The 12699-nt window shown below is 40.0% G+C and overlaps 1 protein-coding gene across 1 annotated transcript in view; it reads left to right on the top strand.

Annotated features, from left to right (window-relative positions):
* The window catches only part of WDR11 (WD repeat domain 11), a 49986-nt gene extending 38388 nt beyond the window's left edge, over positions 1-11598 (top strand). The window contains exons 20-29 of the mRNA XM_033149515.1: positions 239-347; positions 1396-1458; positions 2884-2949; positions 4481-4658; positions 5279-5374; positions 5586-5751; positions 6793-6890; positions 7896-8041; positions 8982-9061; positions 9483-11598. Coding sequence (XP_033005406.1) covers positions 239-347; positions 1396-1458; positions 2884-2949; positions 4481-4658; positions 5279-5374; positions 5586-5751; positions 6793-6890; positions 7896-8041; positions 8982-9061; positions 9483-9631 — 1151 coding nt within the window. The 3' untranslated portion in view covers positions 9632-11598. The remainder of the gene's footprint in view (positions 1-238; positions 348-1395; positions 1459-2883; positions 2950-4480; positions 4659-5278; positions 5375-5585; positions 5752-6792; positions 6891-7895; positions 8042-8981; positions 9062-9482) is intronic.
* Positions 11599-12699: the final 1101 nt, after the last annotated feature.

The following is a 12699-nucleotide window of genomic DNA, read 5'->3' as shown; positions in this document are numbered from 1 at the left end:
AACCCTTGGTCATGATTCCTAGGGTATGCACTCAAAATCACACAGGTCCTTATTACGGTCTGTGCAATGGCAACAATTCTGGGGACTGCAGTTCTTTCTGGAACACTGTAATGAAAACAAGCCTTCTCAGACTCCATTGCAGATGCACTGTAAGCAAGCACAGATCCCAAGTTCTTTAATATCAGATTGACAAAAAACAGATTTTCGTTCTTTCTTCTCCCTTTTTTTTTGTTTCTAGAACCTGTGTGGTGCCCATATCTACTTGTTCCGAGAGCTTCCTTAGCACTGAAAGCATTTTTGCTACACCAACCATGGAACAATAAATACTCTCTCGATATTTCACATATGTAAGTCTAATATATATTATTATATTGAAATGCCTGCTTTTTATAAAATGGCAACGTGCCCACTAACTGTTTAGGGGTATGTGGGTGGGTAATAAAACCCAACTACTTTCCATTTAAATTCTTGAATTTTACCCATCTAGAAGTGATAGTTAATCATCATTTTAGTATATCCACCCATGGGCAAAGTATATTCTCTCCTGTTCATGCATGAATAGTCCACTGGTTCCTTGCATACATGCACATATAGAGCTTCAGTGTATTGAAGTCCAAATAAATGCAATTTGGTTCAATTTGGAATAGCCCTAAGAAGTGCTTATGGCATTCATGACTGCAGAGTTGGGATTTCTCAATATCCTTTTCTCCCTTTACATGAGTTGAGCACTCCTAACATTGCATTAAAAGGGAAAACCCTTCCATTCACTGGACTCTGTATGAGTCATTGGTTGACAGATATGGATGTTTTGAGAGAAGGTGACTCACAGTCCTGACTTGAAATGGTGAAAAGTGCCCAGAGTGACTCTGGGACATCTTGTCAGCATATAAACACTGATCCAGACCTGTGAAAAACCCACTTTGATTGCTCTTGATTATTTTTTATTTGATTATTTAATTTCTATACCACTTAATATATTAAAATATATCTAAGTAGTATACAAAAAAACTGAAGAAACAGCAGACAACTTAAACAAAATATTACAAAAATGCATGGTTCCATATAAAAATGTTACACTAATACAAAGTAATATATAAAAATCAATATCAATTCATTTTCCTTCTGACACACTCTCCCTCTCCGTTCTCACCCAGCATCCAAACAAACTTGGCTCAACCAGAAAAGTTTCACAACAAGAAGAGTTCCTAGAAACAGCAGACAGCACCCTAGTCTCTCACTCTAGACTTGCTTTTTTCTTCCTTTGGCTCTTCTGAGCTGTGAGCACGACACAGGGTGTTCAGGCTTCTGCAGCATATGTCATGCTCTTCATCAGATTGGGATGTTTCATCTGAGACTATAGATATTTGTCTATTAAATCAAATGTTTGCTTTGCAGAAATTATCCAGAGAATGAAAATGTTAAAAATCTGCTACAGGAACAGTTGCACTCACTGTCAAAGTAAGCATATTTCAGTTTGTGTTATGCTACTAATGTGGCAGTAATCTTTAAGTTCATATTTCTTATCAGATCTAGTCAACTTCAAACTTATATAGAGTGAAATCCTATATATGCTAGCCTCAGAGTAACTACCATTCAATTTAATGGAGTTTCTTCTGAGTAGTGTATAACAGTGTTTTTCAACCTTTTTTGGGCAAAGGCACACTTGTTTCATGAAAAAAATCACGAGGCACACCACCATTAGAAAATGTTAAAAAATTTAACTCTGTGCCTATATTGACTATATATAAAGTAATTCTCTTGAATTTTTCAATTTGTCCCACGGCACACCAGGCAACATCTCGCGGCACACTAGTGTGCCGCGGAACAGTGGTTGAAAAACACTGGTGTATAAGACTGCATGGCAGACAAGGAAACTTTTAGAACAGTTTTATATTTTTACTTTTTGTGTTAGTACCGCTACTGGCAGTCATATTGATCTGGAAGCCAAATTAATGTTATGTATTGACAAAATAGTTTAGTGTGATACAGAATCCGTGCTGGCACATACTACACGCACTTAAATACAATTTTAATCCATGATTCAGCTTTATCACATCCAAAATTTGCCATACGTTTCAAGCTTACTTTTTCTTTAAAAATCTGCAACATCCCCTTAATAATAAATGTTTCCGCAAAATACTGGAGGAGCTATGGGAACATATTTTCATATATGCCGAGAATATAGTGCCATTAATGGGTTCTGGAGGCAAACCATTGATGAATATATGTCCCAGAATTTTGTACTTGTAGCTAAATCAGCAGTGTAATGTCTTTTTAGACAGCCATCCTTTTGTCTTGCTAGCAGCAATACTAGAAATAGCATGCCAGCAGGAGAATCTCATTGGGATTCTAGTGCAATAAAACACTGATATTGACAAGCATACAAAACAGCTCCATGCTTCTAATTGAATGGCTATGAATCACCAATTAAAGAGTACAAATTATCTGATTTGTAAATGAGTCATTGGTTGAATGGTTTTGTAAAAGATGGATGTCATTCTGTATAAATAACTTAAATCCTGTAATAGTGACTGAGCACAGGAAGCTGCCTTATACAGAGTCAGACTATTGGTCCCTCTAGTTCCATATTGTCTACACTGACTGGCAGCAGCTCTCCAGGATTTCAGGCAGGAGTTTTTTTCCAATCCTACCTAGAGATGCCAGGGATTGAACCTGGGACTTTTTGCATACAAAGCTCCCTGTCAAGTTTCAGTGGTTATAATTTGTATGTTAACCTTTTACCTTTTATAAAAATGTGTGGAAAACGGTTTCCTTTTAAGTAAAAAACAACAACCTGCAGTATTTAGGTTGATGCACATAATGTGTCTGAATGTGTTTCATAGCAAGATATTAAACTATAAACTATAAATTATCTTTTCTTAGTGACATCAAGAAACTTTTGCTTGATCCAGAGTTCACCCTCTTGCAACGATGTCTATTGGTTTCAAGGTAACAGATAACTTAAGTCAAAAGCACAATCCCTGTTGTGCAAGTAATTTGTCTGTAGTCCTTAGCCTGGTGATCAGTATTTTTGTTTAAAACGAATAGGGCTATTAGAGCAAGCTTTCTGTATCAGAATCAGCATTCCTGTATGAATGATAGGTGCAAAGGGGTATGTTTCTAACAAAAAAATAATTTGAAGTTCTGTATTAGATGGTGTTATCTATAAAATTATGTACAGTAAAAGCCTTTCAGTCTTTAACTACCTGTCAAATCACCTTTAATCCTTTTTGTGCAAGATACATCGTCCGGAAAGCATACATCAAGATTTGGGACTTGCCATGTCAGAATGCTGGTATGAGATTGTGTAGCCGAACGTTCTTGCCTGTAGAAAACCAGCATGTTAATTTAATTTTCTGTACATGTGGGGAAATAGTAGAAAGGACCAATATGGCACTGCTCCACCAACCTCAAACTGCTCTCAGTCAGCCTCCACCTGCCCACCTTCCTATTTGCAACCAGTCCAGGGAGTATCACTGCACGGTGTTGCCCTTCTGGAACTCAGCAAGGAGGAAGTTGGAGGCAAGTAGAATTAGTTGGCTCCACCTGTCATTGGTTCTGGCTCTACTTACTGATGGACTCACTGTCTTCTGCTCTACTAGCTCCAGCAGGCACCAACCACCACTGGTAGCATCATAATCCTAAATGGGCTATGTTGCCTGCTCTTTGTTGTTACACAGCAATTAGCATAAGAAGAGCACTGCTAGATCAGACCAAAGTTATATCCAGTCCATCATCCTGTTCTCACAGTGACCAATTTAGATGCCTATGGGAAGTCCACAAGCAGGACATGAGTGCAAAAGTGCCCTCTCCACTTGAGATCCCTAGCAGTTGGTATTTAGAGGCATAATGCCTTCGATACTGGCTACAGCCATCCCGATTAGTAGACATTGATAGTCATACTGTATTCTCCCTGAATTTGCCTAATCTCCTTTTAAAGCTGTCCAAGTTAGTGGTCATTGCTTCAATGATATGCAGTAAATTTTATAGCTTGGATATGCACTTTGTGATGAAGTGCAACCTTTTGTCTGTCCTGAATCTTCCAACATTCAGTTTCATTGTATGAGCCTTGCATAGGAAGGAAAACCTCTGTCTGCTTCTCTATACCATGATTTATTTTGTACATCCTTTACCTGTTATCATTCTCAACTAAAAATCCCCACTGTTGTGACCTTTCCTCATGCGGAAGATTGTACAGTGCAGAACCATGTGGTGTAGCTCTTAAAGTATTGGACTAGTATTTGGGAGACCAGGTTTCAAATCCCCATTCAGGCCATGAAACTCACCTTGGAGCAGTCATCACTCTCAGCCTAATCTACTTTACAAGGTTGTGAGGATAAAATGGGGAGAAGTATGTACACCACCTTGAGTTCCTTGGAGGAAAATGGGTTATATATGTGATACATAAACTGCCTATGTTCTGCATTACTTCTTTGTGTTGCTGATGGTGAATATAATGGCAGTCGTTTTATTTTGCCAGGCTGTATGGAGATGAATCTGAACTGCATTTCTGGACTGCTGCTGCCCATTATTTGCATACTTTTTCCCGGAGGAAACCATTAACTGTAAAAGCAGAAGACACACTGATTCCTCAAGGAAAATGGATCAGTCCACTAGATATATGTTATGATATACTGTGTGAAAACTCCTATTTCCAGGTATTGCAAGATTTTTAAACTAAGTAAGTCGGCCAAATCTCTTTGACATAAAGGCTTTGCTCTTATTCAGAGCTTTTATATTTAAGAGCATGTCTAATTGTTTTTGTTATTCATGCACCAAAATATTTAATTATGTATTTTTAAAGCAATTATAGTGCTTGGTTATAATAAAATCTCTTAAGTGGTTTACAAGGAATGTAAATAGATGTACAGCACGGTTCAATGTTTGTTGAATTTAGAGAACATTGGTCACTGATCACAGTAGAAATAGTATTTATTTTTTATTTTGCATTTATAGCTACATTGCCCCATAGCCTGTGGCCTGATTTATACCAATTTTGCTCCAAAGAATAGATGAATTACCATCCAGAAGTTCACTGGTCTTGGTTTTGAATTTGAGGAGCTTTCAGAAAAAGAGTTAACTCAAATATTCCTGTCTCCTGTTGTACAAATGGGCTAAATTTCCAATAACTTCAGTGTCAGGCAAACCCACAGCCTATTGTCAATCATAGACCCAAAGTGATGCAACCTAAATACCTGGATTCATTGGTAGTGTAGTCTCATATATCTTGTTTTCTGAAAAATCATTCTCAAATTCTTAATCACTTGATTATTTGCAGAAATTCCAGCTTGAAAGGGTCAATCTCCAAGAAGTTAAGCGATCAAATTACGACCACACCAAAAAGTGCACTGACCAGCTGCTGCTTTTGGGCCAGGTTTGTGGCACCCAGTTTAGACTTTCTACAGTTGTTCAGTTTATGAGCAGGCTATTAATAAATGATTGAAACATTGACATTAGGCATTGCTACAATGTAAATTTTGTTTTCTTAAAAAGAAAGTTCTCAAACTTGTGTGGTGGGTTAGGTATTTTTGAGTGTAAACGAACCATTGAAAGCTGCATAATGCTTTGTTTTTCCTCCTTCCTAGACTGATAGAGCTGTGCAGTTGCTTTTGGAGACAAGTGCTGAGAATCCCTATTACTACTGTGATTCCTTAAAGGCATGTCTGGTCACAACAGTCACTTCCTCAGGTCCTTCCCAAAGTACCATTAAATTGGTAGCGACCAACATGATTGCAAATGGAAAGCTAGCAGGTGAACAATTTGTTCCGTTTCTTGAGCCCAAAGCAATTACTGAACTGACTTAGGGGTCATGGGGGGAAAGGAGAGGGAGGGCAAGTTCCTTTGTGTGGCCAAAAGCAGCACTTAGTTGGATACCACTCCCAGTTTTGAGTGCCACTAGACACTTGCAAAATTGCTTGCACCATATTTAGCTAGGATAAAGTTCAGCTGATTTTATGCTATGCAGGGACTACCTTTGTAGATAAAAACAGACATATCATCATCATCATCATTCTTTCAGTCAGAAAATATACATTTATCCATACAGAATTAAAACATCTAAAGGAACTTTAGAATAAAACATAGCCAGCACTAACATGAAGCTATACAGATAAACCCATGACAATGCAATCAATTTTATGGACATATCTATACTTTTTTGTGCTGATGGAGCATTAAAAGAAGAGGGATAAAAGAGTTAGGTGCAAACATGACACTGCCACTGAATGGTTTCTTTGAGCTCTTAGAAAGTTTCTTTGGGCTCTTAAGTGTCTTTCTATGGGATGCGGGTGGCGCTGTGGGTTAAACCACAGAACCTAGGGCTTGCTGATCAGAAGGTGGCAGTTCAAATCCCCGCGACGGGGTGAGTTCCCATTGCTCGGTCCCTGCTCCTGCCAACCTAGCAGTTCGAAAGCACGTCAAAGTGCAAGTAGATAAATAGGTACTGCTCTGTCAGAAAGGTAAACGGCGTTTCCGTGTGCTGCTCTGGTTCGCCAGAAGTGGCTTAGTCATGCTGGCCACATGACCTGGAAGCTGTACGCCGGCTCCCTCGGCCGGTAAAGCGAGATGAGTTCCGCAACCCTAGAGTCGTCTGTGACTGGACCTAATGGTCAGGGGTCCCTTTACCTTAAGTGTCTTTCTACAGGGTAGAAATAAATGTTTGTAAGCAATGGAATTTGTGACAGAGGGAAATTGGGCTGCTTGCAGTCTCCAGGTAGGAATACTCACAATCTCTTTGATATTCTCCATGTTTTTAAATTGTGTCTTGTTAAGCTCAGACAACTTCTTTTTCAGAGGGGGTCCAGTTACTGTGCTTAATAGATAAAGCTGCTGATGCCTGTCGTTACCTGCAGACCTACGGTGAATGGAATCGAGCAGCATGGCTTGCAAAAGTAGGCAGTTTTTCTCAGTCTATCCTGTATGAGTTGCTCCTTGCTAATAAATGTTTAAAGCTGGCACACTCTTAGTTCACTCACAGGAGGGTGAGGGATTCTCAGCTTCAATGTTTTTAACTCTTGGAGGAGGTAAATTTCGCACATGCACATTTTGATGTATTTGGTGACAGCCTGTTCAGGAAACATCACACTGAAGCCTGTTCAGTTTAACGATACACATCAAAGAGAGTATTGCAGACTTCTGAATGGAAGCAACAAACATTGGGATGGCAGGGGGAGGCTGTTAATGCCAATTCCAAGGGAATAGAGTTGTTTAACCAGAATCTTTGCCTTTGTAAATGAGCTGCTTCTGGCAGTGAGATATAAGACATGTCTGTCTATGACAGCTGACAAGTTGTTTTCCCTGATAATACTGCCAGGTGAGTCCGGCCCATGTCTTCTGATTGGAAACTCACAGATCTCCAGAATTATTGTTTTTTTAAAAAAATGCAGTTCAGGCCCAGCTTTTACTTCCAGGTTCTTACTTCCAGCCCAGCTGGTCTTCCTTCACAGTCTCCTTCTGACCCTATGTTACTCTTTGCCTCCAGTTCCTATAGCCTCTCAAGCTCCCTTGTGCTCTTTAGTGTGGTCAGACATTTCCCTCACCTTGCCTCTTGTGATGGTGTTATTGTTGCTTTCCACTAGTCTACTTCCTATGCTTAACTGGAACCCTCTTGCTTTTTGGGGAAATACGTTTCCACTCAAGGCTCTTGGCAGGACCTGACCTTGGAATTCGTGGTGGGAACACTGGTGCTTTCTGCACGATGTTCACCAAAACAATTGTGTGAATAAAAATCTATAAGAATGCTCCCCACCCCCAAATGTTGTTTACCAAAAACCTTTTTAAAAGCTTCTATCCAAAGGAGAGGCAATATAACTGCTATGCAATATGTATATTTTTGTACCTTATTGCGCTGTTTCTTGGCTTCTAATATGGCTTCAAATATTTCTAATCCATCGCAGGTTCGTCTGAATCCAGAGGAGTGTGCTGATGTATTCAAGCGTTGGGTTGATCACCTTTGTTCTCCGCAAATCAATCAGAAATCCAAGGCCATCCTTGTCCTCCTTTCCCTGGGTTGCTTCATGAGAGTTGCAGAGATGTTGCACAGGTCAAATGAGGCATTTTTTTCTTTGCTTGGTTTATTTGAAAATTTACTAGGCATTCCTCAATAGATGTATATACTCAGCGGCATACATAAAAATACCGTTGTTACAATTTTTGAGGTCAACAACAGGACCATATATACAAACAGAGGAAAACTAAAAGTAGAAAAGACGCACATCCAATTGAGAATTAAAACAGCAATTATACCTAAAAGGCATATCTGAATAAGCAGAATAAGTTCAAATGCATGTGTTTTCTCTGAGAGAGAGCATCTTAATTTTTCAGTAAGTCATCTGATTGGGCTCCAATCCTGTACCCAGTTACCTGGGTGTGAGCTTCATTAAACTTCAGTAGACATTTATTGTATTGTGCTGCTGTTTGTGTTTTAGTCCAGTACAGCAAACCCATTAAGTGTCCTTGGGTAGCCAGATATATTGTGGTATAAGCATTCATGGATTAGCTCACTTGAAGTGTCATTTTCAGCTGGTAGGTAATATAGAGGTGTGCGAGCACAGTTGCACACAAACATACAATGTAAGAGAACAAGATCTCTATGGAATACAAGCATTTTCATGGACTAGAGCCCACTCCATCAAATGCTATGGGGAATCTTCAGCTGGCAGATAGATACATGCACGCAATTTCATGCAGTGGGCCTCAAAAGCCACAAAATGAGTAAACTACTATTTGTATCTCCTTGTTAATGTATTTGAACTGTTATATTTCTTTAGTCAGTACTTTTACTTTTGGTGGCGCAAATGCATGTGCTATATAAATTCTTGCTCAGAATCAGGGAGCTGGGCCTGTGACCCTTTCAAAGATTTGCATTAGAGGCATTCCTGGAGTACAGTCGCAAGCCTCTCAACATACTCTCATAGTGACAGAGAATGTTGTAAGCTGCCCTGCCCTTAAAAAAATAAAAATCATCTATTCTCTTTTAACAGCATGAGGTATTTTGACAGGGCAGCCTTGTTTGTTGAAGCTTGTCTCAACTATGGCACAATTGAAGTCAACGAAGATGCAAATATCCTTTTTATTCAGTGACTGAATACAATAAGTCTCTTAAATAGGACTGCTTTGGGGGTTCTGTACTATGTAATGTGTGCTTCCACTGAATTCCTCATTTTGAGAGAAGAAAAAAAATATTCATTGTTGAGGGAAGGGATAACATTTCCCCCAAAATGAAATGGAGGATCCAGGTGATTATAAGTAGAGTGTTCGGTGAAAAATAGCACAAGTAGTATTGGGCATTTTCATGTTCAAGAGCCAAGTATTCCTCTCAGAAAGTGATAGCTTATTTAAATTAAATTAAATTAAATTAAATTGCATCACTTTCTAGAGTCATGATGATGACTCTGTTTTGTGGGGGATGGGAGAGAAGAGGTCTGGTAGCTGGTTGTCTGTTTACTCACTTCCCTATGTGCATTCCTTAACCAACACTTTACAAAAACTCATCCATGCAATATTTGCAGACTATGCCAGAAGCCTGAAGACTCTGGGGTTTAAACAGGCTGCTACTTTATTTGCCTCAAAAGCGGGACCAGCTGGTAAAGATCTATTGAATGAACTTGAACAGCTGAAAGAAGAAGAATGACAGCTCTTAAGCGAACCACTAAAAACTGAGATTTCCCATCGGATGTAGTCATCAGTGAAGTAACTCTTTTAAAAGACAATGAAGGGGACTTCTTTATGGTGAAAAATACAGTTTGGTCACAGTAGAAATTGGAAATGCTGAATGTCATGTGTGGGCAGACTTTTCTCCTAATTTGTAGAGATAATGAGTTAAAGGAAAATGTCTGCATTTCTCTTAAACAAAATTTAAGTGCTCTTAAGAGCTTTTAGCTACTTAAGGTAAAGAAATGATTCATCTTCTGGTGTCTTTGAATGAAAAGTACACAGCCAGGAGCAGTCCAACATTTTGCAACCCCCAAGCACCCATATCACATGATCTGACATTTCCAACAGAATCTCTTGCAATGATGCAGATGATATTGGGACTCAGTCCTGCACTGTAGCATCCTCTATGGCTTTGTGAAAGGGAACATACATTTCAGTTTGTACGCTGCTTCACTCCTGCTAAATATATCACTGCTCCAAGCAACATCTAAGCAGCTTGCTCACTTGATACTGGAGATGACCTGGTATTTCATCTCAAAGTGAGCATCTTCAAAAAGGGGGAGACTCTTTCACCCAAAAGCTAAGCACCCGGGAGCTATGCAATTCCCAGAGCTTGTCTGACCATTCTTCCTTACCAGTTGAGGAAAAGCTTGGATAGGATTCCCTTTTAAAGCATGATCTCTGTGTATGTCTTCCTTCACCCCCTCCCCAAGCCCACATGACTAGTAAGCCCTGCTGTGGGCTTGCTTGCAGCCACTTGGATGAGAAAATGTGTAATGGGATCCTGCCTGAGCGTTAGCACCTTGTTGGGATGCTTCCCAAGCATTGCCAGACAAGCTCTGGAATTTCCAAAGTTCTTGCTGTGAAGGAGTTTGGAGGCCTTCAGAGCCAGCATTTGATACGCTTCCTACTCGTGTCAAGGAGCCAGGCAAGATACATAAATGAAATTTCACGTGGACTTGAATAAAAAACATGAACCCTGCTGGATCAGACCAAAGACCTACCATCTAGCCCAGCATTCTGTTTTCCACAGTGGTCAACCAGATGCCTATGGGAAGCCCACAAGCAGGGCATGAGTGGAAAAGTCCATTTCATGGTGGATGTTTATGCAGAAGTCTGATTCTGGAGGTTGTAAATGGTTATCGTGACTCCTGGTCATGGTAGCTTTACCCACCTTTTGTCTGATCCTCCTTTAAAGCTGCTCATTTTACAAACGAAACTGAAAATGAGAGTATGCCCTCATGTACCTTTTACTGAGCTCTCTTGGCTATTTTAAATGAACCTATAACCCTAACCTATTTTAAATGAAACCAAGGTTAAACTTCTGCCAGTTGCATAATATAGTTTTCTGTTTGGAACTGGGACGGGGGCCCATTTTCAGAGCCACATTTCCCTGTGGGGACAGCCTTGTGGGGCCTGCGTGCCAGTGGTTGGTGGGGCCCAACGCCATAGTAGGTGGAGCAACAGATAAAATTCTCACCTTCTGTAGTGCAGTCTACATTGCAGCCGTGTGAAAGCCCCACTCAAACTATTCTGTCCTTGATCCTACATTTAGGCAAGCAAGAAACATTATCAAAGTTCAAGGGCTCTTTTTTCAAAGTTTTTTTTATACAGTCAAACTGTATAAATTTTATTAAATAAATTCCCACCAGACAAATCCACCCAAGGTAGCAGGCCAGTGAGGGCCTTGGCCTAAGGAAAGCTCTTAGGGCCAGAGAGGCTTAGAGGGACATATTCGTCCTACAGCTTGTAGGTTCTCTCTCCCTGGTTTAGGAAGAAAAGCACAGTTCTATTATTCTAATTCTTTATTTTTCCTTTTGTATTTTTGGCATTATCTGTGTGTTTAATTGCACGCTCAAATACATTCTGATCACGGCCTGGTCTCTTTGTGTCAAGGCTGCCATCCCATTCTGTATACATTAAAGCTTTATTAATGAAAAATAATGTATATTTTAAATATTTTATGCAGCGTTTCTCCTCCAGAAAATCAGCATGGGTTTTCATCATCACTGTGGCATAATACGTAGGGCTTCCTGAATTGCTTTGGTTCCACGGAGGTATCTATGGGTTCTGGTGTTTTTTAAGTATGCATCTTCAATGGAAGGGAGACACAAAAGTTTGCTCCTTTTTGGCTGATGATCTAATCCAGGGGTAGGCAACCTAAGGCCTGTGGACCGGATGCGCCCTAATCGCCTTCTCAATCCGGCCTGCGGACAGTCCGGGTATCAGCATGTTTTTACATGAGTAGAATGTGTGCTCTTATTTAAAATGCATCTCTAGGTTATTTGTGGGGCATAGAAATTCATTCATTTATTTATTTTTCAAAATATAGTCCGGCCCCCCACATGGTCTGAGGGACGGTGGACCGGCCCACGGCTGGTAAAGGTTGCTGACCCCTGAAAATCTAATGGGTATACTGTGCATAAAATATATAGTTGCAGTACAGTACCAAATTCCACGATGCACTCACTCATTCTTAGAGCAGAAAAAGATGTTATCACTTTGGGACAGCTTCTCCCTACAGCAACCACACAGATGGCTGCATTGCCTTTAGCAGCTAATGTCACTTTGGCACAGCGAAGGGTGAAATGAAATATCTTATCAAAGGAAGAACAACAAAATGACCCCTTTTCAAGTTCTCATGAGAGAAATGCTCGTGTTGGTTGGATTTTCGACTTCTCTGGGAACTGGGATAATTGGTTTCCTTCATAGGATCAGTGCAGTAGAGGATCTTTTGATGCTGCCTCTTTCATCAGGTTGTGATTTCAAAATTGTTAGAATTTTAGACTGAGAATAGTCTTACTCAGATCCTCAGACTTCTTGAAACACAGGGAGTCTTTGCAGTGGTTGAAAGGCTATTGTGGTTAACAAAGCTGTTTGAGTGGCCTGCCTTCTGTGCTAGTGCTAAACAGTAGTGCTAGCCACTTGAAGACATCCTAAAACAATCCTAGGTACTATATTTACTCCCAAGTAAATATGGACAGCATTACAGCCTTAAAGTTTATATTTTGCACAATATGAAGTGCCTCATTGATTCCTTGTACA

Source organism: Lacerta agilis, chromosome 5, assembly GCF_009819535.1.
Source record: "Lacerta agilis isolate rLacAgi1 chromosome 5, rLacAgi1.pri, whole genome shotgun sequence".
Classification (NCBI taxonomy): domain Eukaryota; kingdom Metazoa; phylum Chordata; class Lepidosauria; order Squamata; family Lacertidae; genus Lacerta; species Lacerta agilis.
This window is presented reverse-complemented; position numbering and strand designations above follow the sequence as displayed.